This window comes from Anolis carolinensis, chromosome 2, assembly GCF_035594765.1.
Source record: "Anolis carolinensis isolate JA03-04 chromosome 2, rAnoCar3.1.pri, whole genome shotgun sequence".
Lineage (NCBI taxonomy): Eukaryota > Metazoa > Chordata > Lepidosauria > Squamata > Dactyloidae > Anolis > Anolis carolinensis.
The window spans coordinates 285734576-285762565 of record NC_085842.1 but is presented as its reverse complement, the minus strand read 5'-3'; the positions used below and the strand labels follow the sequence as shown (position 1 = coordinate 285762565).

At 40.0% G+C, this 27990-nt stretch overlaps 2 protein-coding genes across 2 annotated transcripts in view; one reads left to right on the top strand and one right to left on the bottom strand.

Moving 5' to 3' along the window:
* Nucleotides 1-11178, top strand: part of fam151b (family with sequence similarity 151 member B) — a 57736-nt gene extending 46558 nt beyond the window's left edge. Inside the window, exon 7 of the transcript XR_010003557.1 lies at nucleotides 10304-11178. The gene's annotated coding sequence lies outside the window, so the exon portion shown is untranslated. The remainder of the gene's footprint in view (nucleotides 1-10303) is intronic.
* On the bottom strand, nucleotides 6701-27701 carry dhfr (dihydrofolate reductase). Its single transcript, XM_003216272.4, has 6 exons — nucleotides 27473-27701; nucleotides 25375-25424; nucleotides 24373-24478; nucleotides 23496-23622; nucleotides 8246-8361; nucleotides 6701-7109 (listed from the first exon to the last, which is right to left on the bottom strand). The coding sequence occupies exons 1-6, from the start codon at nucleotides 27556-27558 to the stop codon at nucleotides 7031-7033; spliced, it is 564 nt and encodes a 187-aa protein (XP_003216320.1). The 5' UTR covers nucleotides 27559-27701; the 3' UTR covers nucleotides 6701-7030.
* Between the last annotated feature and the right edge of the window lie 289 nt (nucleotides 27702-27990).

The following is a 27990-nucleotide window of genomic DNA, read 5'->3' as shown; positions in this document are numbered from 1 at the left end:
AATAGTAGCACTAGTGAGAGAGCAGAAGCCAGCTGGTCTGCATTCCAGTTCCAAAAGTAGTCCGATGATTCACTTAAAATATGCCAACCTTCAGCAAAAATTGGGAGAACTTAATTATCACACTGCCTTCACATTTGCAAAATAGTGGTTACTGGATAGCTGTACTCTTGTTCTACGCACTTCAAATATGAGCTTTCTCTTACCTGCATGCACACATTTAATAAGCTGTACCTTTTGGCAATCTTGGCATATATTTATGTGATTACTGCTAAGTGGACTGATTAGTCAGCTAGAATTGCAGTTTGTAAAAACATAGATCTGTGTTGGATCAGATTCAGGACACATTTAGTGATGCATTCTATTCCCATAGTGGCAGCAGATGTCTACGGAGAGCCCACAAGAGAATATGATAGTACTCTGTTGTTCATATTCAATCATCAGTAACTTATATCAAAAAACATACTACTGTACCTCTGGAAATAAAAATGGCTTTCATGACTAGCAGCCATTAGTAGCCTTGTCCACCATGAATTTTCCTAATTTATAACTAAAGCATCAGTACTTCTCAGGATATGGGTATGGACTGGCAACATTTTTTTTCAAATGTCAGTGACTGGCACTGTTTTTATGCCCATTGAGTATACAGTCTCTCCCCCCCCCCCCTCATATTTGCTGTTTTTACTTTTGTGGATTTGACTTAAAATGTTCTGTAGGAATTTTTAGGTTGTCCAGTATGAATGTATGGTCGATTTTCTCCCGATTTCTCTACCAATCTCTAGTTTCTGCAATGTGATTCTATGTCCAGCTATTAGTTGACCACAGACCTAGAATTTCTTAGAGAGGTGTTAGATAGAAATTAGCAATTTCTTTATTCACATTTTTTTCACTTTTACGGGGTTCTGTGACTAACCCCCAACTAATATGGAGGGCTGACTGTACATCTTTCTTTCTTGGAAACTGCCAGGGACTGGAAGCCACATGGCCCGTGTCCTGGCACTGGACTGGGGCCACTGCTCTAAATAGTACTGTTATGTATCACTATATTTAGTAGAAAAAAATCTGACCATGGTGGTCCATGCCTTAGTTACCTCTAGACTGGACTATTGCAATGCGCTCTACGTGGGGCTGCCTTTGAAGACGGCCCGGAAATTACAACTAGTACAGCGTTCGGCAGCCAGGCTTCTAACCGGAGCGAATTACAGGGCGCGTTCAACGCCTCTGTTTAAGGAGCTTCACTGGCTGCCATTTACTATCCGGGCCCAATTCAAGGTGCAGGTTATCACCTACAAAGCCCTAAACGGTTTGGGACCCACCTACCTTAGAGACCGCATCTCCCCCTATGAACCCGCATGTTCTCTTCGCTCGTCGGGGGAGGCCCTTCTCTAGCTCCCACCACCCTCGCAGTCGTGCTTGGTGGGGACGAGAGACAGAGCCTTCTCCGTTGTGGCCCACCGGCTTTGGAACTCACTCCCTAGAGAGATCAGGCAGGCCCCTACCCTCCTCTCCTTCCGTAGGAGCTTAAAAACCTGGCTCTTTCAAAAGGCCTTTGATACTTAATTTCGTGTCGGACTGATCTATCTGCCCATTTTAGAATAGCCCCATTCTCGAGGTGTTGTCAATGCTATATTGCACTTTGTCCATTTTAACTGAGAAATTGCCTTCCCCATTTCGGTCCATGTTGCACGTTGCCTGGGTTCTATGAATTAGTCTCCAGTGTTAATATTGTATGTTTTATGTTGATTTTAACTATTGTTTTTACTGTAATTGATGTTTTTATTGGATAACTGTTTTATTGCTGTGTTTTGATATTTGATTGTTTTATCGGGCAAGGCCCCATGTAAGCCGCCCCGAGTCCCTTCGGGGAGATGGGGCAGGGTATAAAAATAAAGTTGTTATTATTATTATTATTATTATTATTATTATTATTATTATTATATTATTATTATTATTATTATTATTATTATTATTATTATTATTATTATTATTATTATTATGTGTGAAGAAACACCCATTGCACAAAAGACAACTCCTGTAGGGAAAAGGTTCGCAAGGCTAAAGCGCAAAATGAGCTCAGGCTTGCCAGGGACATTAAAAACAACAAAAAAGGCTTTTTTGCTTACGTTGGTATAAAAAGGAAGAAAAAGGAGGCGATAGGGCCTCTGCGAGGAGAAGATGGGGTGATGGCGACAGGGGACAGGGAAAAGGCAGAACTGCTTAATACCTTCTTTGCCTCGGTCTTCTCACAAAAAGAAAGCCATCTTCAACCTCAGCAACATGAAATGGACGAAGGATTTGGGGAAATCCAACCCCAAATAGGGAAACAAGTTGTCCAGGAACACCTGGCCACTCTAAATGAATTCAAGTCGCCAGGGCCAGATCAACTACATCCAAGAGTACTGAAGGAACTAGCGGAAGTTATTTCAGAACCACTGGTGATCATATTTGAGAGTTCTTGGAGAACGGGAGAAGTCCCAGCAGATTGGAGGAGGGCGAATGTGGTCCCTATCTTCAAGAAGGGAAAAAAGAACGACCCAAACAATTACCGTCCGGTCAGCCTCACGTCGATACCAGGCAAGATTCTGGAAAAGATCATTAAGGAAGTGGTCTGCAAACACTTAGAAACAGATGCAGTCATTGCTAATAGTCAACACAGATTTACCAAAAACAAGTCATGCCAGACTAATCTGATCTCTTTTTTTCGACAGAATTACGAGTTGGGTCGATACAGGGAATGCCGTAGATGTAGCGTACCAGGATTTCAGTAAGGCCTTTGACAAAGTCCCTCACAACCTTCTGGCAAACAAACTAGTAAAATGTGGGCTAGACAAAACTACGGTTAGGTGGATCTGTAATTGGCTAAGCGAACGAACCCAAAGGGTGCTCACCAATGCGTTGTCTTCATCTTGGAAAGAAGTCACGAGTGGAGTGCCGCAGGGTTCTGTCCTGGGCCTGGTTCTGTTCAACATCTTTATTAATGACTTAGACGAAGGGTTAGAAGACACGATCATCAAGTTTGCAGATGACACCAAACTGGGAGGGATAGCCAACACTCCAGAAGAAAGGAGCAGAATTCAAAACGATCTTTTTTTTTTTCAAGTCTTTTTTATTAAGTTTTGACATATTAGTGTACATATATACATAAAGATTGTGCACACATATATACTAGGGAAAGGAAAACATACAAGGAGAAAAGAAGAAAAGAGAAAAAAAAAGAAAAAAAAAGAGAGAGAAAAAAGAAAAAAAACCCAACAAGAATGACAAATACATTAAATCACAAAACAAGTTTAAAAAATCGGTGGTTTGACTTCCACATCTCTGGCGAAATGGATCTATCTTTCTCTAATGGTTGGTTATTTCATCTGTGGCCACACTCATTTCTTCCTTCTCAGTTTCTGCTGTTCATTCTCTTCTTCCTCCTTTCGGTGGGGGTTTCAGTCTGTTCTTACTTCAGATATAGTGTTCAGTTTTTACATTGAACTTGAATAGTTCAATTCCCTATTACGTATTTTTAAATTCCAGGTATTTTTCTATCTGTTGCCAATTTGTCTCTTTTCTTGGCCTGCCCTGAGTTTTTGCTATAATGTAAGTTAATCTGTCCATATTTTTTATTTCGGCAGCTTTAATAAGCCAGTCTTCTTTCTTGGGGGTTTCTTTTTGTTTCCAAAGTCTGGCATAGGTCATTCTTGCAGCGGTAGTTAAATACGTCATTAGTTTCTCTTCATTCTGGTCTTGAGATTCTGTAAAGATTCCTAATAGATACAGTTCTGGGAGCTTTTTTAATTTTCTATTTAACATTTTTTGTATTATCTCGTGTACCCTAGTCCAATACTCTTTAGCTTTTTTACATTCCCACCATATGTGGTGGAATGTCCCTTCTTTTTTATCGCATTTCCAGCATTTGTAATTATTAGTTTTATTAATCATTCCTAGTTTTTTAGGGGTGATGTACCACCTATAGAACATCTTCATCCAGTTCTCCTTTAATTGATACGCATATGTGAATTTTAATTTCCTGCCCCAACAAGCCTCCCATTCCTCCATTAGGATAGGCCTTCCTATATCTTTGGACCATTTAGTCATATTACTTTTCACTAGTTCCATCTCTGTGTTCCATTCTAATAGAATTTTATATATTTTTGAAATTAGTCGGCCTTCTGAAAATAATATTTTATCCCATAGATTGTTTTTCCCCATGAAGCCCTTTACTTTATCTTTTTTGTAATATTCCCTTAGTTGGCCGAATTGTAACCATGTGATGTTAAGTTGTTCTTCTTTTAGTTCTTGCTGAGATTTTAGTATAGGCTCCTGTCCTTGCCACTTTATTAAATCTGCATATTTGGGCCATTGTGACCATCCTAAAAGTCTCCTTTGGACTGCCTCCATGGGCGAAATCCAAGTCGGAGTTTTACTATACATTCTTAATTTATACTTATTCCAGGTTTTTATCAGGGCTGCTCTAATGAAATGGTTGCTAAAATTTTTCTCAATTCTAGTTTTATCGTACCATAGATATGAGTGCCAGCGAATTCAAAACGATCTTGACAGACTAGAGAGATGGGCCGAAACTAACAAAATGAAGTTCAACAGGGACAAATGCAAGATACTTCACTTCGGCAGAAAAAATGGAAATCAAAGATACAGAATGGGGGACACCTGGCTAGACAGCAGTACATGTGAAAAAGATGAGCCAGCAATGTGATGCGGCTGCTAAGAAAGCCAACGGGATTCTGGCCTGCATAAATAGGGGAATAGCGTCTAGATCCAGGGAAGTCATGCTCCCCCTCTACTCTGCCTTGGTCAGACCACACCTGGAATACTGTGTCCAATTTTGGGCACCACAGTTGAAGGGAGATGTTGACAAGCTGGAGAGCGTCCAGAGGAGGGCAACTAAAATGATCAAAGGTCTGGAGAACAAACCCTATGAGGAGAGGCTTAAAGAACTGGGCATGTTTAGCCTGCAGAAGAGAAGGCTGAGAGGAGACATGATAGCCATGTACAAATATGTGAGGGGAAGCCATAGGGAGGAGGGAGCAAGCTTGTTTTCTGCTGCCCTGCAGACTAGGACACGGAACAATGGCTTCAAACTACAGGAAAGGAGATTCCACCTGAACATAAGGAAGAACTTCCTCACTGTGAGAGCTGTTCGGCAGTGGAACTCTCTCCCCCAGACTGTGGTGGAGACTCCTTCTTTGGAGGCTTTTAAACAGAGGCTGGATGGCCATCTGTCGGGGGTGCTTTGAATGCGATTTCCTGTTTCTTGGCAGGGGGTTGGACTAGATGGTCCATGAGGTCTCTTCCAACTCTACTATTCTATGATTCTATGAACTGGCAAAGTTGAGAGAAATATACACCCACATACTTCTAGACAAAACAGATGCCAAAGCCAAACAAAGAAACTAGTTAATATTCTAGCTCTCACACTAAAACATATACATAAACCTCATTCAGTTCTCGCTACTACCTCTCGTGACCAGCAGTCTCCTTTGTCACCTTTTTTGAACTATTGAACATTTCACTATAGAAAAGTTGTGCCAGACAGCCATTTTTATTTTCTGAGCTTTCAGGTAACATGTTTAAAGTTCCTTTTTAGAGCCATTTTATAAAGCATTAGAAATTAGTACCTTCTAGTTATATTTGATTTTTTTAACGCACAAATAGCAGGGTCTTGACAGGTGTTGGCATAACTGTAGATATAATAGTGGCCATGGACATGACACTGCACACCCCCAAAATATATTAACAAGAATATATTAACATTTGTCATTAAGCCAGCATAACTACTGGCTTAGATTACTCTTGTCATGTTGGAGGGATCTGAGAGAAAATAGCAATAGCATTGGCTCTAGACCACACAGTCTAGAGCTAATGTGGACAACATCTCAAGTTATCGTGGTCCCACATACCCAGAGGACCCACAGCTTAGGGGGAAAATGGTTCCCCAATAGAGTCCTGTATGGCAAATCAGACCCTCTAGGACATAGGCACAGGGGACAATTTCCCCTCATAGTTCAAGTTGCACCATTGTATTTGTGAACACTAAAAGAGATGTCCAACTCTGGGGGTTGGTGCTCATCTCCATTTCTAAGCCAAAGAGGTGGCATTGTCCGTAGACAACTCTAAGGTCATGTAGAGTTGCTCCATGACTCCATGGAGCACCGTTACCTTCCAGCGGGAGTGGTACCTATGGATCTACTCACATTTGCATATCTTTGAACTGCTAGGTTGGCAGAAGCTGGGGCTAACAGTAGGGGCTCACTCCGCTCCCTGGATTCGAACCTGTGACCTGATCCGCAAGTTCCGCAGTTCAGCGCTTTAACATGCTGCGCCATGTGGGCGGGTACATGGGCGCATTTCTGGTTGGGTCAGGGACATTTTGACTTTTGTGTGATAGTTGCTCCAAAAGTTGCATAATTGATTTTTGGGGTGATGATGGTGAACTTTGGAGGATTCAGGAGTGAAATGCAGACAGTTGACACCACATTTGTTCTGTGGAATGTGATTACCCATTTTGCTTCACTCTCAGCTTGTTGACAACTCTTCCCCCATAACTAGTCTCATACTTTTGGAAAGAAAGGTTGCTATTGTAGCCAAAGATTCCCTGCTATTTTTAAAAAATGCTATCTCAGCTATAACAAAGAAGAGGCATACAAAAAGGGCAAATCGTGAAGTATTCTTAGAAACAGCAAATGAAGTGCTAGAGTTTGACATTTATAAACTATTTATTCTCTCAGATAAAACATGGAATGCAATTTTCAGCAAAAGTATGCAAAACTCTAGAGAATTTGTACATTGCCGTTTCTGTGCCATATTGTGCTACTTGGGTCGAAGTCTCCACATCAACAGGTCTTGGAAACAGAGAAAAAAGAAGGAAAGATGTAGAGATGGGAAGGGCATTGAGAGATGCTTGGTTACAGCCTGAGCCTATGCGTATTGTATGGAAATTAATTTCATGGGCTTCAGCATGGTTTACTGCTATGTAACTTTGCATAAGACAGTGATGTTGAGGCAAAAGATGATAAATCAAACAAATCTAGATGTTCTTTTCATAAACTTCAAATCTGTAGCGAATGCCATTCTCCTCCTGAATATCAGTGGGGACCCCTGCATAGCTAGAGAAAAAGTGAGAGAGACGACATGAATAAAACATATTTAATGTGATGTCATTAAATATACACCTTTACAATTTCAATTATGTATATAATGATAATTTTCAGATATATTTTATATTTGATTAAACTGAGCAAACTAAAATAACATACTTTTCTTGGGTTTCCTTTTTATTACAAATACATTTTTTTTCAGTGTTTACACTTGTGAAACTGATTTCATTTGTATTAAAATTGAGGTAATACCACTGCTGTTATTATGAAGCCATGGCTAAACACCCCCACTACATTCTGCTCAGATGTGAGGGGACTACAAAAATTGGTGATGAAATATTTTCATTTTAGATTTATTAATAACATTTTGATGGCCAAATGTTCCTATATTATTACCTAGTCTTTACAGTTACGTGCTATGCTTGATAAATATGACTTTCAAGCAGGCTTTTAGGCAGGGAGATGCCTGACGACATAATCTGAATAACAGTAGGTCAAATGAGGGAATGATTTCCTGGATCCCTAGCCATCATGGAAGAGGACCTCTTTAAAAAGTATAAACTGGAATTTTCCTATGAAACTTCTTTCCTGCTCCTGACAAGGAAATGGTCTCATTGTTGCATTCAAGACAGCAATCAGTGCTTAACTACATTGTTTAGTTTAATAAATGAAAAATTTTGCCAAACCAAATCAGAATGGTGCACCTAATAACTTAATTGGATTTGTCTCATGAGTTGCAACCCCACTGTTAGAACCATCTAAGTCATTAGGAGACATCTGGAGGGTGACAAACAGAAGTCATTTACTCCTATGCCTTGATTGCACTCTGACATGGATGCTGTGGTTGATATAGGTTCAGCAGATATAACCTTGGTTGGTGCTTGTTTTGTTATCAAAAACATTTCGGTTTGTCCAACCTGGGGATGTGGATATGATCCTTGGAGAGATGGAAACGATTATATGTGTACTGGATAGGAGCTCTTGCTAGCTCATATAAGTGGGTAGAGCGAACTTACTGCATTCACTACTCCCCTGGGAGTGGAGGATGTCTCATTGCAGCAAGATAGTTTTCTATCCAGCCTTGAACTAATTGCTGGAAGAAAGAGAGTATGTAAAAAATAAATAACAATTTGTGGAATACTTACCTAGGTATCAGCTTATATTTTTCTAAATCAATTTCTGGAAAAAATGTATCACTTTCAAAGTCATGTAAGATTCTTGTAACAAAGAGTCGATGATGAATTGGCTTGTCCATTGCTGCCTTCAAAAGATCAACAGAAAAGAATGAATACCTGATTTTGTAACGAGTTAATTAATATCAAATATTATGGTTTTTTAAATAGGTAATTTTTACAGATCTTGAGAATGTTAACAGCAAAATAATAATATCAAACATTTGTAGAAAGAAACACTAAAATGTTCATTTCAACATTAGTAATTTCAAAAATCTTAATGTTAAGAGTATTAAAAGATCTTGAAAGCCAAAGAAACCTAAGAATCATATGTCATGTCTGTGCCATTCCTCCTCTAGCAGCTTCAATGTGTTGAGACATAAGGAGGGAAGTTTTAGTTTCTGTGACATGGAATTCACTTTGGGTATGAAGGAAGATTGTTGAATCAACAGGACTATGTGTTGAAGGGCACCGCATAATTCTAGCCTTGGAGAAGAGGGACCCAACCTCTGAGACTGTGGGCCAAGGTAATGCCTATAAGGGAAATGGCTTTCCAGATGAGAAACTTTATGGAACCGAGTGGATTCAAAGGTGGATTCTGTATCTTGTGCTTGAAGTAGATCTATTGTTCATCCATTTCTGTTGTCATCATCTCTTCCTCTGAATTGTTTATTGTAGTTTTTGATCCAGCATACAAGTCACTGAACAGAGTGGATGGCTTGCAATTCCATCCCATGAAGCTCTGGATCTATGTGGTAAATTCTTCCATAGTGGAGAGGCTCACTGTGTTGGGAGGGCAGATGGGAGAATCCAGGCCCCTGATCACTCATCACCAGGGCAAAAGTGGGATTGGCAGTGCCCTCCCTCTTCTGTGGCATGGCTTGCTTCCACTGGTAATGCTTCCTAGGTTGTCCTGGGTTAAAGGAAGGGACGTGGGGTTTCCCAACACACCTGGACTGCTTCCTTCCATCTCCATAGTCTCAAATCTTCATGAAAAATGAGTTGTGAGGGAAGATTGGATTGAGGGAGCTGAGGAGATAGAAATATTTTTTTTGTAGATGGGATTGAAGGATGGTGAAAAGAAGATAACTGAATTGCAGAAAAAAAGAACCAAATTGCAGGGATAAAGATGTGTTGGTCTTGAGCATTGGAGAAAAGAGAGCTTTCTTCTGCATCTGTGAGGAGTAGAGGCAGACATTAAATTATGGGATTGCCCTCTCATAGAAGAGCAGGAGGCAGTCCCCTTTTCTCACTGGTCAAAGGAATGTTGCCTGTTGTAGGGACTGGGAAGAACAACCCACTACAGGCTGCTCTCTTTCTACTACAGGAGAATATGCTATTAAAAATAGCAGCATATTTACCAGTATAAAGAAGCAGCTTAATTTGCAATGTGACAATAGCTTAAAAATGTTAATAATATGCCATATGCATTAGAAGCAATCCAGGATCGATGCATATATAGATCAGAGTAGTCTCTTTCATTTGTAGATGTGGAAAACAAGGATTGCTTTTAGTTTGTTTCCAATATATAGACTTACATTTTTCTCACTCTTTTTCTCTCTCTGAAAACTTAATCTTCTGAAGATGATTCATCCAACATTCTGTTGCTATTGTTTTGACAAAAAGTCTTTCCGTGTAAATCTAATCCAATAATTTAACAGCAGTTGCTAAGAACATGACTTTTAACTCCCTCAAATTTGAAGACCTTCCAGGAAAAAGAAGATATCTTCATTGAATTTTTTTTGGCTAAGTAAAAACAAGCTCTACATACTTTCATATTAAGAGGAGCAAAATGATGCTATTTATTATTTTTTTCTGCTCTGTACTGTTTGTAATGTCATGTCAAATTTACAATGCAGACAGCAATAAAAGGTGAACACGTATAAAAACAAAAATGATTTCACACAGAAAGATATTTGTAAATGATTTGGGAAAGATTTCAGGATGTATACATTATTTGTGGATTACAATACGGGGAATAATTGTTTAAAAATACGACACAATGACAAGTGTGCTTATGATCACTTATAGTTTTTTTTAGGGAGGAGTGGATGTGATCTTTGAGGAGCACAGCGACAGAAACACTGCCACTGGACCTACCAAAGTTGTCCACTCCTGATGTAGAGATTTCAGCTAGGACTGTGGTTAAGAAGGCCTGGGCTCAGTGAGCTTCCGCTAAACCAGATCAGCCAGGACCGAGAACACACACTCCAGACTGAAGGCTAAGCTACAGGGATTTATTGCAGTTTGGCCAAAAGGGATGCAATGACAAGCAGCACGCTTCAAAAGGTACAAGCACAAATTCAAAGAAAAATACAATACATTTTATGCAGTTCTGACAACTATTCAGACTTCACGTGCCTCTCTCTGATTAGCTGAAAAGTAAGACTGGCTAGGATCCACGCAGGGATTGCCCAGAGGTTCCCCTGACATCATTGACAGGAGGAAATCCTCGTGGTGAGAAGAAGAACAGCTGATAGTTTAACAGTTTAAGGGTTCACTACTGCAGAGATACCTCCAGGGAAACCGGGGAAAATGGTGACATGGATATGCAGATGAATCGTTGATTAACAAGTGTTCAGTTCCATGGAGACAAAGGTGCAAGACCCAAAAGATAAAGGGTGACAATCTCAAATAACCAGGGACTCGGCTGCCCATTCAGAAGACTAATGCATTCATATTTGTTCAGCCTTTCCTTCTGTGGGAATGGCAGCCCCCAGCACAAACAGGTAAATAGCTTAAGCTCATCTAGGTGAGAAAAAAGATAATATGTTTCACATACACAATTTGATAAGAGTTTGGGGTACAGCTGCTGCTGGGTTTTACTGGAACCTCCAGGGGCGTTGACACTGCAAAACTTTGAAACCACGGAAAATGTTTAAAAATAAAGAAAAAATTATATCTTGCTTGAAGTCTTCTCTTTGTTCACAAACTTTTGGGGAGGGGGTCTTGTGGTTCAACAAGACTGGAACAGACTGTGATATATAATATCGTTGTAGGTCATTCCTATGAGCAAAAGCTGATGGAAGATCTGTCTCTTAGCAAGACTGTATAAGTACCAGAAGTCTAATTAATAGTGATTTATAATTTCAGGCAAAGCAATACCACTTCTTCAAAAATCATTAGTAGGATGCAATCTAGTATTGGGGTTTCCTTCTAAATGGGCATGGCTACGGCTTCTGAAGAGTTCCAGTTTTTCTATTCTGTATGTCTGTTATTGAAGGTCCACGTGTTGTGGCATATGGTGCAACCGAACATAGCCACTTTGAGTCTCCTTAGGGAGAGATAAAGTGAGTATAAATACAGTAGAGTCTCACTTATCCAACACTCCCTTATCCAACGTTCTGGATTATCCAACGCATTTTTGTAGTCAATGTTTTCAATATATCATGATATTTGGTGCTAAATTTGTAAATACAGTAATTACTACATAGCATTACTGTGTATTGAACTACTTTTTCTGTCAAATTTGTTGTATAACATGATGTTTTGGTGCTTAATTTGTAAAATCATAACCTAATTTAATGTTTAATAGACTTTTCCTTAATCTCTCCTTATTATCCAACATATTCGCTTATCCAACATTCTGCTGGCCCATTTACGTTGGATAAGCGAGATTCTACTGTAATAATAATAGTAATAATACAACAGTCGATCCCAACCACCGACAGCTGGTTACATCACAATTTAACTTTGCTGCTACCAATCTAATTGTATTGGTGTACAACCACACCATTCACTCTTCCCTGTCCCACTGGCCCACCAACTACCGGAGTCAGTTCACAGAGCCACTCAAAAATGAAGGGAAATTCCAACTTAACGAGTGATTCCTATACTGATGCACAGAAAGAAACACTGAATTCTTATGGTGAAATATAAATAGAATTTGTGAAGTTTATTTGATCTAGAACAGGGGTCCTCAAACTTTTTAAGTGGAGGGCTGGTTCATGGTCCCTCAGACTGTTGGCGGGATGGACTGTGATGAAATAGTCCAAAATCAGGATTGTTGTTGTTGTGTGCCTTTAAGTCATTTCAGAGTTAGGTCAACCCTAAGTCTAAAGTTTAGGACAGAGGCCAGGGCCATGTGTCTTAGTTTGGGGACCCCTGATCTAGGTGATCTCATAAGACCATAGTTAAGGAAAGGGACCCTCAAAGGCCATCTAGATGATCTTATCAGGCCACCAGAAGACCATACCGTGTTTCCCCAAAAATAAGACAGTGTCTTATATCAATTTTTGCTCCCAAATATGCACTAGGTCTTATTTTCAGGGGATGTCTAATTTTTCCATGAAGAAGAATTCACATTTGTTGTTGAACAAAAATATGAACATTTATTATATACTGTACAGTAGTTGTCATCACAAACCAGCATAACCAGACAAACTGTGAATCTTATCAATAATTCCTTGTTACTACCATTATTTTCACGTACAATATTCTATGGTATGTACATTTACCGATCCTGCATGCTCTGGTGTTCTGTTCAGCGGGCATGCTTCCAAACAAAACTTTGCTAGGTCTTACTTTCGGGGGAGGCCTTACATTTAGCAATTCAGCAAAACCTCTACTAGGTCTTATTTTTTGGGGATGTCTTATTTTAGGGGAAACAGGGTAGATAAGGAAAGGGACCTCAAAGACCATCTAGATGGTTTCCTAAGACCAAAGGTAAGGAAAGTGACCTCCAAAAGCCATCTAGATGGTCTCATAAGGCCGTAACTAAGCAAAGAGATTTTCAAAGACCATCTAAATGATCTCATAAGATCATAGATAAGCAAAGAGACCTCCAAAGACCAGGTAGACTTAGGTCAACCCTAATTCTAAAGTTTAGGACAGGGAGCGGGTCAATGACCTTGGAGGGCCGCATCCAGCCCCCGGGCCTTAGTTTGGGGACCCCTGATCTAGAACAAGAAGGTTGCTCAGATATTAGGAGAGGTTCAGACACATAATGGTTTCAGAAGATTATCAAGCTCTTTCCTTAAGAGAAAATGGTTCCTTCACTTGTCTTCCACAGAACTATGTTCACTCACAGGAGAACTAATCGGGCTTTTCAAAACCCTTCAGTCCACCCTTCCGGAGGCTCCTAAATATAAGCCCTCTGTCCCTTAGAGGCTCTCTAAAAATGTAGCACTTCTCTCCCGAAGGCTGTTTCAATCCCCCACCCCCACAGAGGTTCTTTTCTCCGAGCTCCAAACACTTCATTTTTTCCCCTCAGACTCCTCTCTCTGCTTCCCTCCCTCTCCCTGGCGCCCTCTATCTTCTGTAGCTAGGCAACACTCTCTAACTCCCTCACCAATCAGGCGCCACTACCATATAAGGAGCGGGCTGTTCCTTCCTCCTTTAGCTTGGATCGGGCCTTTTCTCGCAGGGCCTAGAACTTTTGCTACACACTGGCCTGGCAAGGCCCATTCCTTTACAAATGACAACAATAATAACAACATAGTTTCACATGTTATATGATAGTAACTTATAGAAATGGGATTGTAACTGATGCTGGACATAGCTTGGAAGGATAAAAAACTTGTACAGGCATTCTTATTTCCTATGAGAACATGATGTTCCTAAACACTCTCCTATTCACAAAGAAAAAACAGCAGGGTCATTCATGGCACTCTTTGTATCTTGCATTGTTGTTCTCTGTGAATTCATACCTACGCACATTGAAGATCTAAATAAGAGACACTTTATGAGAACTAGATCCATAGATAAAAAGTTCAGCAAGGTAGCTATTTTGAAAAGAGATGCTATCTTCTATATTGAAAGCTAACTAAGAATGTGTTTATTGTTCAGCTTGGCATAAATGAAAATTGATGATTCTTTTTTGGGATTCCAACAATAAAGGAACAGAGTTTCATACTGACTTCCAACCGTATATAATTTATATATTGTTAAAAAGATTTTAACATACATGGTTTATTGAGTGACTGAATCCTTAGTTTTATTACAAATTCAGCTGTAAATATAGGTTTCTACCAGGTTCGAATATCAATTTTCAAAGAGCACTACAAACTGACAAAAAAGAAAAAAGGTTAAGATGAAATAAAATATCTAGTATTTATTTAAAATCCAGACCGTGTATATATGGTAATTTTCAGAAAGGATCATTCTGTTGATTATGTAAAAAAAATTCAAGGACAAGAAAGCACTAACAAATATCTAAGGTTTGTGCTAGAATTAATCTCTTTACTATTGAAGAGAAAAATCCTTTTTTGCTAAGCACCTGCAGCCTAATATAATGAGGAAAAAGAGAGAACCCTATAGTGAGTCCCACATACTTGATTCAAACAGACCAGCAGGCAATGTTTAGCCAAAACTTTCACATAGGACTTGTGTACTACCGTAAGATGAAAATTTCTACTTTAACCTTCTTAATTTTATTTTTAAAACATGACCCACAATCTGTTGCTCAGCAATAGCTTTAGTGTGCTGAAGAAATTATTCTTTCCTTTATAAATCCGTTCTCCCACATCTCTTCTTGAGAGCAATTCAAATACTCCCACTTCTATCTTAGCAAACACTTCTAAAGAGCCAGGGAACACTTCTAGAAGGCACTTAAAAGAGAAGACTAGAGTTTAATTAAAAAACAGAAGACGAAGGTTTATGTGATTCCATCAGTGAGTCATCCTCTAACCTTTCTTCCCCCTCCATTTTATAATTTTTCCAATGGATTATAAAATCAACATGTTTGTTTGAATGAATAAAATGCAATTGCTAAATCTAGATTTTGTCAAAGCATCATTTTGCATTTATGTTTCATTTTAATATTATCTTTTAAAACTGTAAGCACATACTTTGTATGGGCTAGATTCCCTAAATTCCCTCCTGTATATCACTGCTTTTGGATTCCTTTTCTTCTTCCCCTTTTCTCTTCATTCTTCAGTCTTTGTTTCTTGTTTTTTCTCTCTCTCTCTACCCCAGTCATCTCCTTTGCTTTTTTTTCATATATCAGGCAGCTATAATTGTGTGTGTTAAATTAGCTATTTCTGAAAATAACTTAGAAATATTTATACTGTGGCTTTCAAACAAAAAGGTTCCCAGAATAGCGAAGTCTCCACCAAAGCCATGCTCTATATCCCTAAAGCCGAAACTCAGCTGTCTGCCAAGGAGCAGACTGAAGATTCGGTGCCCCCCTCCCCTACTTTGCCAGCCAGATGAAAACACGCAAACTGGTAAAGGCACAAGGAACAGAGATTTATGACTTTCAGGCTTGAAAGGATGTCAGATACAGTGTCTCCACTCTAAAAAGATCAGACATAACCAAGCAATATAGGGCAAAATGTTTTATCTTCTTTGACAGCCATTCAAAGTTCTTGCGACCTCCTCTGAATGGCCAGAAATTGACTCGACTTCAATTCGGGTCCTTGTTGGATGGGGAATTCTCGTGACGTCAGGGGTGGATGAAGTCTTCTCAGTGGTGGAAAAAATAAACAATTGTCATTGGAGGGTTTGGAGCCGGAGACATTTGGAAAGGCCCATCCGGAAATGAGGTTGGGGAAAAACATATGGTGAATCATTATGTTAAACAGCTCATGATGGGATTATTGACAAAGTCCAGTTTGTACAAAGAGTGAGCCTCAGAACACAATAGGGCTGTTGTACAGATATGACTAGTTCAATGGAAAACATACAGATTTTATCTGTATGTTGTTGGAGTCTGGTAGCATACTCCTTCCAGAGAGGATTTTAAGACACCCATGTCCCCCGCAAAGATTCCTAAGTGAGTTAGATATGCTTCAATCTCAGGATGACTAGCAAAAAAGAAATAAAAGATAAGTTCTTCCTCTCCTTTCTCCTGCTTTTTCTGCCTGGTTTTTGGCTAAGTTACTAGAAGAGTTAATACCTGCTGAAGTTGGTAGATCAGGACAGGGGGAGGTTGCACCATGGCAGAAGATACAAGTCTCCATCCACAAAGAACAACCTATCCTGGAAGGCCTTACACCTGACTACAGGAATCTTTTGGGAATGATTTTTAGTATGTACGGCTTGACGTTAAAGGTTGTCTATCTCTGCTGTAGTGATGTCCTGTCTCCAGAATCCCCAGCCCATGTCTCATCCTTGGTAAAATGCTAACCATTCTCCTTCAGACCTCCTCTTGCAAAGGACAATTGCCCTTTCTGTTAGGAGGGGATCATTTTCTCAGGTAATGCAGATCCATTTGCACAAACTGTAGTGTTGCAAAAGGACTGGAAGAATGCATTTTGACATGTCAATAAAAATGATTGTTGGGAAATAATATATCTATATCACAAATGTGTGTTTTGTTCCCTGAGGAAAATGCATAATGTGCACTGGACTGTCTCATGTAATTACTTTAATTAAACTAAGATTTCAGGACCTTTACATAACCAAAGCTATAGCTACTATGAATGGTCAAACACACCTGTGGCTTCTTTGCATGTGCACTTCATATAAAGTAGTACTAGTACTAGTACTATTGTAGTAATAGTAGCCTATTTACGAAGAAAAGTGAGGGGACAAGAAAACACCCTAAATTGCTCTGTTAAGAGACTTAATTTTTCCAGACTTCTAAATGTAGAACTGGTATTACTGATAAGAACTTATTTAATTAAAACCAATTAAATTTTATTATCAAATGTTATTTCATAAATACAAACTATTTAAAATGTATTTTCCAACCCATGTTTGTATTTTTCCTGCTTTCTGTAACTACTGTATATAGTGTCATTTTCCTCACACTCCCCAACATTCTGGCTAAAAGACTCTATTCAGTTAAAAGCTTAGAAAAAATTGCCTTTGCATTATATCAAGATGTGTGTTAACTGCTTTGTCACGAAGCATTGTTAAAAAGGCATTTGATCACATGGAGGGATTTGTTACAACAATTAAATACAATTATATGATTCTTAATTATGACATGAAAAATGATGAGGGAAAAGCCGAAAGCCTTGCTAAATTCAACAGAGTAAAATATGTTCTTTTGAATATATTCTGCCAGAGCTCGGAGCAAAGAGCCTTCAGTTTCTATTATTTAAGCACTGGTAAGTTAAACATATCTTCTCTTGTTCTCTTGACAAATGAGTAATGCTTTACACAATGCATTAATCAAAATGCATTTAGATGATGCTGTCCACCAAGAACTGTTTGTGCATTAATCAAAATGCATTTAGATGATGCTGTCCACCAAGAACTGTTTGTGAGCCACTGCTCAGACAATCTTTCCTGTAGATTTGAACTCACAACATTTAAAGCAATGGATTTTGCTTGTCTGTATGAAATCCATAAGGATTGCACAAGGTTTGTAGTGACATTTTCAGGATGCAGGAGAAACAGTTGTTTTTTGAAAGTAAGTTGTTATACATGACAATATAAAATGAATTAAAGGACACACTTTTACAAGTGTATGCTAGTGGATTAAATCTTTTGTTAGATTTCTTTCATGTTTCACTGGTGCATTTTAATCACCAAATATTGCAGCATCTCCTTAGTCCTTGCTTCTGACAATCTTTGATTCATGAAAGACTATGTTATAACACACCAGTTTTACCCAGAGGGACAAAATGTACATCTAGAATACATATGTAAACTGCACCATCAGTGTTTACATATTCTGTTCTAAGTACTCTCATAATTTTTGGGGCAGTCCATATGCTAGCTTAAAACAAGGCAACTGAGAGTCATACAACCTCATCAGATGGCTGCTGGAGGTGCTCCGCTTTGTAGAGGGCCGTGAAGAACCCAGCGGCCCACGCCTAGCTCCAGCAGAGGACGATCAGATGGGGGGCGGGGGGGGAAACGTGATCGCATGTGGCTTCCCCCCATGCATTGCAATGGCAACATGGGAGCCATGTGATAGCAACCAGCCGGCTAAATTGGTGCATGTCACCAAATTTAGCCCCATGTGAAGTCTGTGTACCAGTGCCAATCCACAAACCATTGCTTACTGGCCCTGTTTCTAGGAAAAAACAGTTGTAACAAATGGACACAAATATGGCAGTGGTCCCTGTCACATTTGAAAAGAAAATGCCAGTCTCCCACATCAGATAGCCTAAGAAGCATTGGCATAAGAGAGAGAATAGACATAATGTGATGAGTAGCTCCTAACAAAACTTTGGGAAAGGAACTTGGGGAGGATAGCAGGGTATGTGTAGCCATATTAATATTTATCTAGCTACTTACATTTCCTCTACTTCAGATTATCAATACTAATCAAAAGCAGCTCTCCAGGCACCAGCTAGAAATTTTGCAGCTCATCCGGAATGTGCCCTCAATTGAAATTAGAGCCTTCTTTATTCAAAGTAGCTATTTTTATTATTGGGCAACAGTGCCCACTTTAATTTCCTATGTGTAGAAAGGAAAGTGGTTGCATGGGAACTTTAAAACTCCTAAGCCGTCAAACAATATTTCCATTAATTCCACCTCCACCTAAGGAGGACAAAATCATCCTCCTGGGGGACTTTAATGCAAGAGTCGGAAGGGACTCTGACCTGTGGCCAGGGATCATAGGAAAAGACGGGGTCGGAAACAGCAACTCGAATGGCATCTTGCTTCTCACCAAATGCGGAGAGCACAACCTTGTCATCACCAACGCGCTCTTCCGCCAGAAAAACAAGCTCAAGACATCATGGAAGCACCTTCGGTCAAAGCATTGGCACCTCTTGGACTATGTTATCACACGCGCCAGAGACCGACGCGATGTGCTTCTCACAAGAGCCATGACAGGTACTGATGACTGCTGGACAGACCACAGGTTAATCCGATCCACGATGGCTATCAAGATCGTCCTCAAACGCAGACTCCAAGGAAGAAAAACAAAGTGCAAAATGAACACCCAAGCCCTTCAGGAGCCCTCCAAACGAGCCCTTCTCCAAACAACACTCAAAGATAATCTACCCACAGAACACCCCGAAAATGTTGAGGAACATTGGAACAAACTGAAGACCTCCATCATCACAGCCTGCGAAGAAAGCATTGGATACCTAACTAAGAAACATCAAGACTGGTTTGATGATAACGACAAAGAGATCCAACAGCTGATTGATAACAAAAGGAAAGCCTTCCAAACATGGCAGAGAGACACCAACTGTGCTGCCAAGAAAAAGATCTATGCCATTGCAAAAGCTGAGGTCCAAAGAAGGACCAGAGAACTCAAGAACATCTGGTGGACAAAGAAGGCTGAAGAAATCCAACACCTTGCAGATACCCATGACGCTCAGTGATTTTTCAAAGCCACAAAGATCATTTATGGACCAAGAAACCATGGCATACAGCCCCTACGCTCATCAGATGGATCCAAAATTCTGAAGGACAAAACATCAATTGCACTACGTTGGAAAGAGCACTACCAGAACCTGCTGAATCGCAGCTCCACTGTGGCCGAAGAGACTCTCTCACAAATCCCGCAACAACAAAACAGGGATGAGCTTGCAGCACTGCCTAGTTTGGAAGAAGTCAGCAATGCCATCAGCCAACAAAAAAACAACAAAGCCAGCGGAACTGATGGGATTCCTGCTGAAATCTTCAAAGAGGGTGGACCTGAGCTGATACAACAACTCCACCAGCTCATTGAAAAGGTGTGGATGACCAAGAAAATCCCAGCAGACTTCAAGGATGCCACCATCATCACCCTTTTCAAGAAAGGGGACAGAACAGACTGCGGGAACTATCGTGGTATCTCCCTTCTAACCTTGGCCGGGAAAATCCTTGCAAGAATCCTTGCAAACCGCCTTCTCCCTGTCTCAGAAGACACCCTCCCAGAATCCCAGAATGGCTTCCGTCCCTCCAGAGGAACAGTGGACATGATCTTCACTGCTCGACAGCTCCAAGAAAAATGCAGGGAACAAAACCAACCTCTGTACATGGCATTCATTGACCTTGCAAAGGCATTCGACACAGTGAATCACAGCGCTCTCTGGACCATCCTCCAAAAAATCGGGTGCCCTGACAAATTTGTGAACATCCTGCGGTTCCTCTATGATGACATGATGGCAACAGTCTTGGACAGCAACGGCTCCCAAAGTGACCCATTTAAGGTGGAATCAGGTGTCAAGCAGGGATGTGTTATTGCCCCCACCTTATTTTCCATCTTCATCGCTATGATACTTCACCTTGTTGATGGGAAGCTTCCCACCGGAGTGGAAATCATCTATCGGACAGATGGCAAGCTATTTAACCTCAGCAGACTGAGAGCCAAAACCAAGGTCACCACAAAATCTGTTATAGAACTCCAATATGCTGATGACAACGTAGTCTGTGCGCATTCAGAAGAAGACCTACAAGCCACTCTAAACACCTTCGCAGAAGCATACGAGAAGCTCGGCCTCTCACTGAACATCGAGAAAACCAAAGTGCTCTTCCAACAGGCACCAGCTAATCCCTCTGCATAGCCAGGAATACAGTTTAACGGTGTAACATTAGAAAACGTTGACCATTTCCGCTACCTTGGCAGCCACCTCTCCACAAAAGTCAACATCGACACTGAAATACAACACCGCCTGAGCTCTGCGAGTGCAGCATTTTTCCGTATGAAGCAGAGAGTGTTTGATGACCGGGACATCCGTAGAAAGACCAAGGTGCTTGTTTATAAAGCCATTGTCCTCCCAACCCTGCTCTACGCCTGCGAAACGTGGACTGTGTACAGACGTCACACCAAACTCCTGGAGCGTTTCCATCAGCGTTGCCTCAGGAAAATCCTGCAAATCTCTTGGGAAGACAGGCGGACAAATGTCAGCGTGCTTGAGGAAGCAAAGACCACCAGCATTGAAGCGATGCTCCTACACCATCAACTCCGCTGGACTGGCCACGTTGTCCGAATGCCCGATCACCGTCTCCCAAAGCAGCTCCTCTACTCCGAACTCAAGAATGGGAAACGGAATGTTGGTGGGCAGGAAAAGAGATTTAAAGATGGGCTCAAAGCCAACCTTAAAAACTGTGGCATAGACACTGAGAACTGGGAAGCCCTGGCCCTTGAGCGCTCTAATTGGAGGTCAGCTGTGACCAGCAGTGCTGCGGAGTTCGAAGAGGCACGAACGGAGGGCTTAAGGGAGAAACGTGCCAAGAGGAAGGAGCGTCAAGCTAACCCCGACCGGGACCGCCTTCCACCTGGAAACCGATGTCCTCACTGCGGGAGAATATGCGGGTCAAGAATCGGTCTCTTCAGCCACCTAAGAACACACACCCAAGATACCAAGGTTGGAAGACTATCGTCCTCGAACGACGAGGGATCGCCTAAGTAAGTAATTCCAATTGATTTTTTTTGTTTTTGGCTTTAGAAACCAACCAATAAGAAAATTGTAAAAAAAAAATGCTATTAAATACTACTGTTTATTTTAATTTATATATTTTCATCCACAGTGTGTTGTAAAGCTCTTAGGACTGGGCGAGACGCAAAATACTGAACAAGACTAGCATTTCACTGGAAAGCTCTATGCCACATTGACCCTGACATTTCCATAATTATATCATCCTACAGCTTTACTAAAGTATGCACCACAGCAATATCACAAAGCTTTCAAAAACAAATCCTACTTGCAAATGGATTACATCAAATAAAATGATTCATTTCAAATACCAGCAATACTCAGTGCCCATAAATAATATCCTGCCCACATATCTATTCATAGTAGAATAGTAATCTTTTAGAAATACATATTGTTCAGCACATTGAATTTATGATACAATAAAATATTATTCATTTTTTGCTAATTAAAATTGTAATGCCAGTTCAAATACAAGAACCAGTTTACTTTTTCTTTGTGAGCTGTCATGAAGTGTCTTTATTAGTAGTGTGTAAAGCTATAGACAGCATAAACATTATAAAGTTATCTTCCTTACAGTGATTACTTTCTTAAGCAAGACTGTCTGTGCTATATATAATAAAAACTGCATTTTGTTACAACTGCACTAACTTTGTCCTCAACCTACAAACCAGAACAACAAGACCATTTATGCCTGAAAGCACTAAAGCTGAATGGTGTGACTATCTTTGAAGTAACTGGAAGTGAGGAACAAGGCAAAAAATGAAGAGTTGAAATTATTAACTGAAGTGTGCATTTTCAAAACTGTTGAAAATGGATTTTTATGAAACAAGAATTTCAATTCTACAGCAACTGTGCCACAGAGGTATCAACCCTATGGCCCTTCAGATGTTTAGTCTCCAACTCCCACAAACCTTTGCCAGCTTGTCTAATGGCTAGGAATTCTGGGGGCCAACGTCCAAAACACCTGGAGGATCACAAGTTTGACACCACTGCTTTTGACCAAATAATAATTTTCAAATGTGTATTCTACTTTTACATAAATACTCAAATTGCCTCATATCAGTTTGTATCATACAATAAACAAATGGAAATATATTGAGGCCAAAATTATTACAGAGCTCTATTACTCTGATAAGGATTGCATATTTGTATATAATATTATAAATCCCATATAGAGTAAAAGTTCAGCGAGCAAAACTACACTAAAGTTCTTGGACTCTCCCTTAGGCCACTGTTGCTCCCCATGGCCATTCAGTAGTTTTGGAAATTTAATGATTGTTTTTTTACCGATGTTGATGTTTTTATTGGGATAATTGTGTTATTGCTTTGTTTTTGATACTGATTGTTGTAGCGGGCAAGGCCCCATGTAAGCCGCCCCGAGTCTCTTCGGGGAGATGGGGCAGGTATAAAAATAAAGTTATTATTATTATTATTATTATTATATATTATTATTGGAAATTAGAGTGGGAAGGAGAAGTGTCCGGCTCTGTTTCCATAGCTAGGTGCAGCCAAACACATTATGCACTGAACTCAGCCAGGTCCTTCAGAGGTCTCAGAATCATTCTGCCTCTAGGGATATAAACAGATAGTCCTCCAATTGCCCCAGTTCTCCACGAACCACAGGTGAGGATGAGGGACTGAAGCATTTAAATGGTGAGTTCTGTCTGGCTATGTAACTCTTTGAGGACAAAAGAAAGACATATGTAGGTGTATTTTGGACATCGCTATAACAGGATGCTGGCCTGAAATTCTTTTTCATTTGGATCATGAAGTGACCATCCCCTCTCCTTTCAGATCTAATTTGAGGTTCCACATCTGGTTTATGAAGTCCATCTTCTTTGCGTGAAATAATATATATAAGTTTTATCTGAAGTATTGTGAAAACAGTTGTAAATTGGCAATTTCATTCAAGGATCTGAAATTATTGATGTTATGTAAAGATAAACCACTCTGCACTATTCTGTTCTATCATTTTATTTCAAAATATCTATTTTGTGTTTGAATCTTACCTTATAAACTGAACTGCCTCCAACTATCCAAACCAAGTCTATTTTATTTTCCAATTCTGGCGATTGTAGGAGATCTAGTGCCTCATCTAGACTTCTAGCTAGGTAATGGGCTCCTTTTGGAACTTCCCTAGAATAAACAGATATTCATATTAATATCCAAATATACTTGCAGTTAGCTGAACCAGGAACAATTCACTTTTTAGACCTTGGGATATTACTAGAATTTCAGAAATAAGGCAGTAGTGATAGACACTTGCATATGTGCTATCAACAATTATCCACATTAATTTCTTTCTTTTTTAAAATAGATTTCTATTTTAAAATTGTGAAACACCCACATTACACATTACAAACATATACACATACACATACATGGACAACCCGCCAATGTGGTAGGTTGTCCACACTGATTTTTTTTTTATCACATCTCCACAGAAATGCACATTTTGTGCAGCTTCTCTTATGTTTTAATTGAACAGCAGAAATAGTCACCGACACAGCCATTTCTATATGTGTAAAATACATTTTTCTTTCATAAGAATTGCACCATTTTTGTGAACTGCAATCATCTCTGCTCACCTCATTTCCCACCCAACTGATTAAAACCAATATAAAAAGGCATAAGATTCTTAGGAACACATTGAACTAAAGAATCAAATGAGATTTTGACAGATTCTATCACTGACGTTAAAGGAGGAGTCACTAGTATTACGGCTACTAAATTGCACCCTCTAGGAAAGATCTCCTTGTATGACTGACATTACATTTTAGGAAGTTGATGTACTACCAATTAATTTAACACTGCTCTTGCTGAACAAGTTCAGTTAAGTAGCTGAAGCTGATTTGATAGAATCAAATCACAAAACTGTATACTTACTTCATTTCCCTGCTGAGTATAATATTGATTCTGTCTTTTAAAGGGCGATTTTTTTCAGGAATGGAGAACCAAGTCCTCTTCCCCATTATTACTACATTCTGTTTTCCTATATATAAAAAAGGAGATCAGTAGTGACATCTAGTGGAAGAAGAATTCTCTCATAAACTTTTATTTTAAGGAACTGTCATAATCTCAAAACATTCTGATGTAACAGCACTAAAATCAGTACTTATAAGGAAAATTTATAGATATCGCATGAGATCTTTAATACTATATATTAATAGGGATATAAATGTGCAAATAATTAATGAGCCAAAGGTTTTTCTACATTATGAACCCACTAACAGAAGTGATCTTAGGTGATCGTAAATAAATAGTTGTCAAACTGGGAGCCAGTGTGGCTCAGTGGTTTCAGAATTGGACAATAGCTCTGGAGACTAGGTTTGAATTCCTGTTCTGTCATGGAAACCCAATGGGTACCTTGGGCAAACTGAACTCAGTCAGCCTCAGAGGAACACAACGGCAAATCTCATCTGAACAAAATTTTGTCAAGAAAAACCCATGATAGGTTCACCTCAGGATCAATGTAAGTCAGAAACACACACAACACAGACTTTCTTTTGCAACATGAAAATAACGCTAACACTGCAGTGTTGTTGTAAAGATCCGCTGAGAAAATGTAAAATATGAAGTACTATATAAATGCTTTATCTTAGGCCTATGGTCCTCCACAGAATGATTGTCTTATACATTGCAGTCATACACAACATAAAACACTTGTTGCCTCCAGACATAATCAACAGCATTAGCCTTACAAACTTCATTTTTGGAAATATATTAAAGATACTGTGAAATCTGAAAATCCATTTGGGTGTTTTCATCTGACTTTTATTTTTAGAACAAAAAATAAAGAAAAAAACTTTACCATCATACACATCATACAAAGCATTATATAGATTGCTACTAGTTGTATTTTAAGGGGCTAGGAAAAATCATTATTACCTTCTTGTGTAGGTGTCATAGTCATTTTCTGAAAGTACTTAAACTCATTCCTATTCAAAAACAAACAATGAAAATTAATCTCACATATTATTGTGTTGAACACTTTTAATAACCCTACCTTGGCTCAAAGTTCAGCTAGGAATGGACTGGCTTCTGCATTCACACATCAGCATTCAGATTTTTATTTATGCATGAGTGTATGAATACACAGAATTGGGCTCAATCACTGTTTCTATAAGAGGAGATGGAGGACCTATGGTGGCTTTCCAAATGTTGTTACATGCTAACTCCTGAAAGCCTCACCTATCAAAGCCAGTCATGATGGGAGCTGTAGTTCTGCAAAAACTGTAGGCAATTTCCACATTACACAATGACAGAAATGATTTTCCACTTTAATTACCATGGCTGCATCCTATGGAACTCTGGGGTCTGTACTTTTTGTAGTAATTCACAGCAACCCAAAGTTGTTTCACTTTTTCCTTGCTTCGAGGGTGCACCTATATCTACGTCAGATAAGATAGTTTGTATGCATTAGAATCTATTTCCCACTTTGATAGTGGTAAGATTTCTTTGCCCAGTAACCGAGAGTGCATCTACACTGCAGAATTAATCGTTTTACACCACTTTAACTGTCACGGCTCAGAGCTATGAAATCATGGGAGTTGTAGTTTTACAAGGTCTTCAGCCTTCTCTGCCTAAGAGTGCTGGTGCCTCACCAAGCTACAATTCATAGGATTCCATAGTACTGAGCTATAACAGTTCAAGTGGGGTCAAACTGCATTACATCTACAGTGTAGTTGCACCCTGAAATTTTGGAGATTTTTCTTTCAATAGGAAAGAAGTAGACTAGCCAAAAATTTGTATTTATTAAATGAGTTTAAGTGGGGTATTTATTGTATCAGAAGCAAAACTGAGGGTACAGTTGTAATGTATTTAGAAACACAAACAATGTTAAAAACTTGGCATTATAACAAATGTCCTTTGACCAGAATCTGGCCACTTGGAGTGTCTGTCCCTTCTGGCAGTGGCTGGTCATCTGTGTAAATGTTAAACATTGATGGAGCAAGCATGCTTCCCTGAGGCAGGCCGTTCTTGTGTTTTCGCCATCTACTTCTCTGGCTCTGGAATTTAGAAAAAGCTCCTGTTTTGTAGCAGATTTCCTATGAAGTGGGTGAGGTGGTAGTCCTTATAGTCGGGAACTGTTAGCATACTATCAGCCAATGCTGTATGTTTGGTATTAGTGGTCCCACTGATTTAGTGAATTGCTGCACAACGCTGTCACTCACAAATAGGAGGCTGGGTTATATCCTCGGTGCCATCTCCCACTGTTGTAGGATGGTGGGAGCTTACTATCATGAATAAGTAACTTGCAGTATTTTAAGTGGTAAAACAGGTGGATTCAGGCTACTGCCTGCTGTTGCTAACAACCTTTGGAGCATTTGCCAATTCGCTTTGTTTCACTTCCAAAGTCCAGTGGTCACTGATCTTTGCTGAGGTAAGCCAAACGAAAGGTACAATGTCTAGAAATTATGGAACCTGAATGCAGGCAAAGCAGAAAAAAGTAGCTTTTATAAAGTTACTCACTAAAATTGAACCGACAGTTGTCACAGTTTATATATTATTCCAGTGGTTCTCAACCTGTGAATCCCCAGATGTTTTGGTCTTCAACTCGCAGAAATCCTAACAGGTGGTAAACTTGCTGGGATTTCTGGGAGTTGTAGGCCAAAACACCTGGGGACCCACATATCGAGAACCACTGGTTTATTAGTTTATGTAACACGTTCTCTCCATCTCACTTGACATTTAGAGCCCTTAGGGAGGAAAAAACTGTGGCCCCATCTACACCGCCATATAATACCCTGATTATCTGCTTTGGGCTGGATTATATGGCAGGGTAGACTCATATAATCCAGTTCAAAACAGACAATCTGGATTTTCCGCTTTGATAATCTGGATTATATAGCAGAGGAGATCCAGCCTACAATTCCCAGCCTGCTCTGCCTCCCGAGTCATTAGCTCTCCTTGGGGACAAGGCGCAATGCCTACTGGGAGTTGTAGTTATAGTTCAAAAGCGCGGGAAATCACAATGGTCTTTTACCTGAGTGGGGGCCAAGGAAGTTGTCCGTTCTTCCCGATGCCCATGTTTTGACACACGGCGGCGATGGAGTTCAAAGAGAGCACCATAATGCTTTTCTTCCCTTTTTTGATGGAAGCGATGTCCTTTTTTTTTTCTCCGCGTTGGGATCTAGTTGCTTGGTGGGGCAGAGAAACGTGTTTGCGTGCGCATGCGCAAAGCAACAAAACAGTATAGCTGTAACTACAAGAAGCGGCTCGGGTGGAATGAAAGGTCTGGGCAGGGGAGGGCGCGCGCTTGCCGTTGGGAAGGGGCGGGGCCGAGGGCGTCTGCGCGCGCACCCCTAAGGCTTTTCTTTAGATTCCTCGTTGCGTTTGTTGTTCTTTGGAGGAGCGCATGGGCAGATCGGCAAAAGGCCAGGAATAAGCGCCAGAATCGGCTCGTATGCAAATGAGCGGCCGGCTTGCGCGCTTCTGCCCATAGAAAGGGGCGGGGCCGAGGGAGCCGGCGTCTGCGCGCTCAACCCAATGGTTTTTCTTCAT

What these genes read in the sequence shown, in the direction of transcription:
- dhfr (XM_003216272.4), bottom strand. Translation starts at nt 27,558, where the DNA reads ATGGTGCTCTCTTTGAACTCCATCGCCGCCGTGTGTCAAAACATGGGC. An exon ending in CTTCCTTGGCCCCCACTCAG is followed by an intron (nt 25,425 to 27,472) that starts GTAAAAGACCAT and finishes GTTTTTGAATAG; the next exon opens with GAATGAGTTTAAGTACTTTC. An exon ending in GAGGCAGTTCAGTTTATAAG is followed by an intron (nt 8,362 to 23,495) that starts GTAAGATTCAAA and finishes GATCTTTTGAAG; the next exon opens with GCAGCAATGGACAAGCCAAT.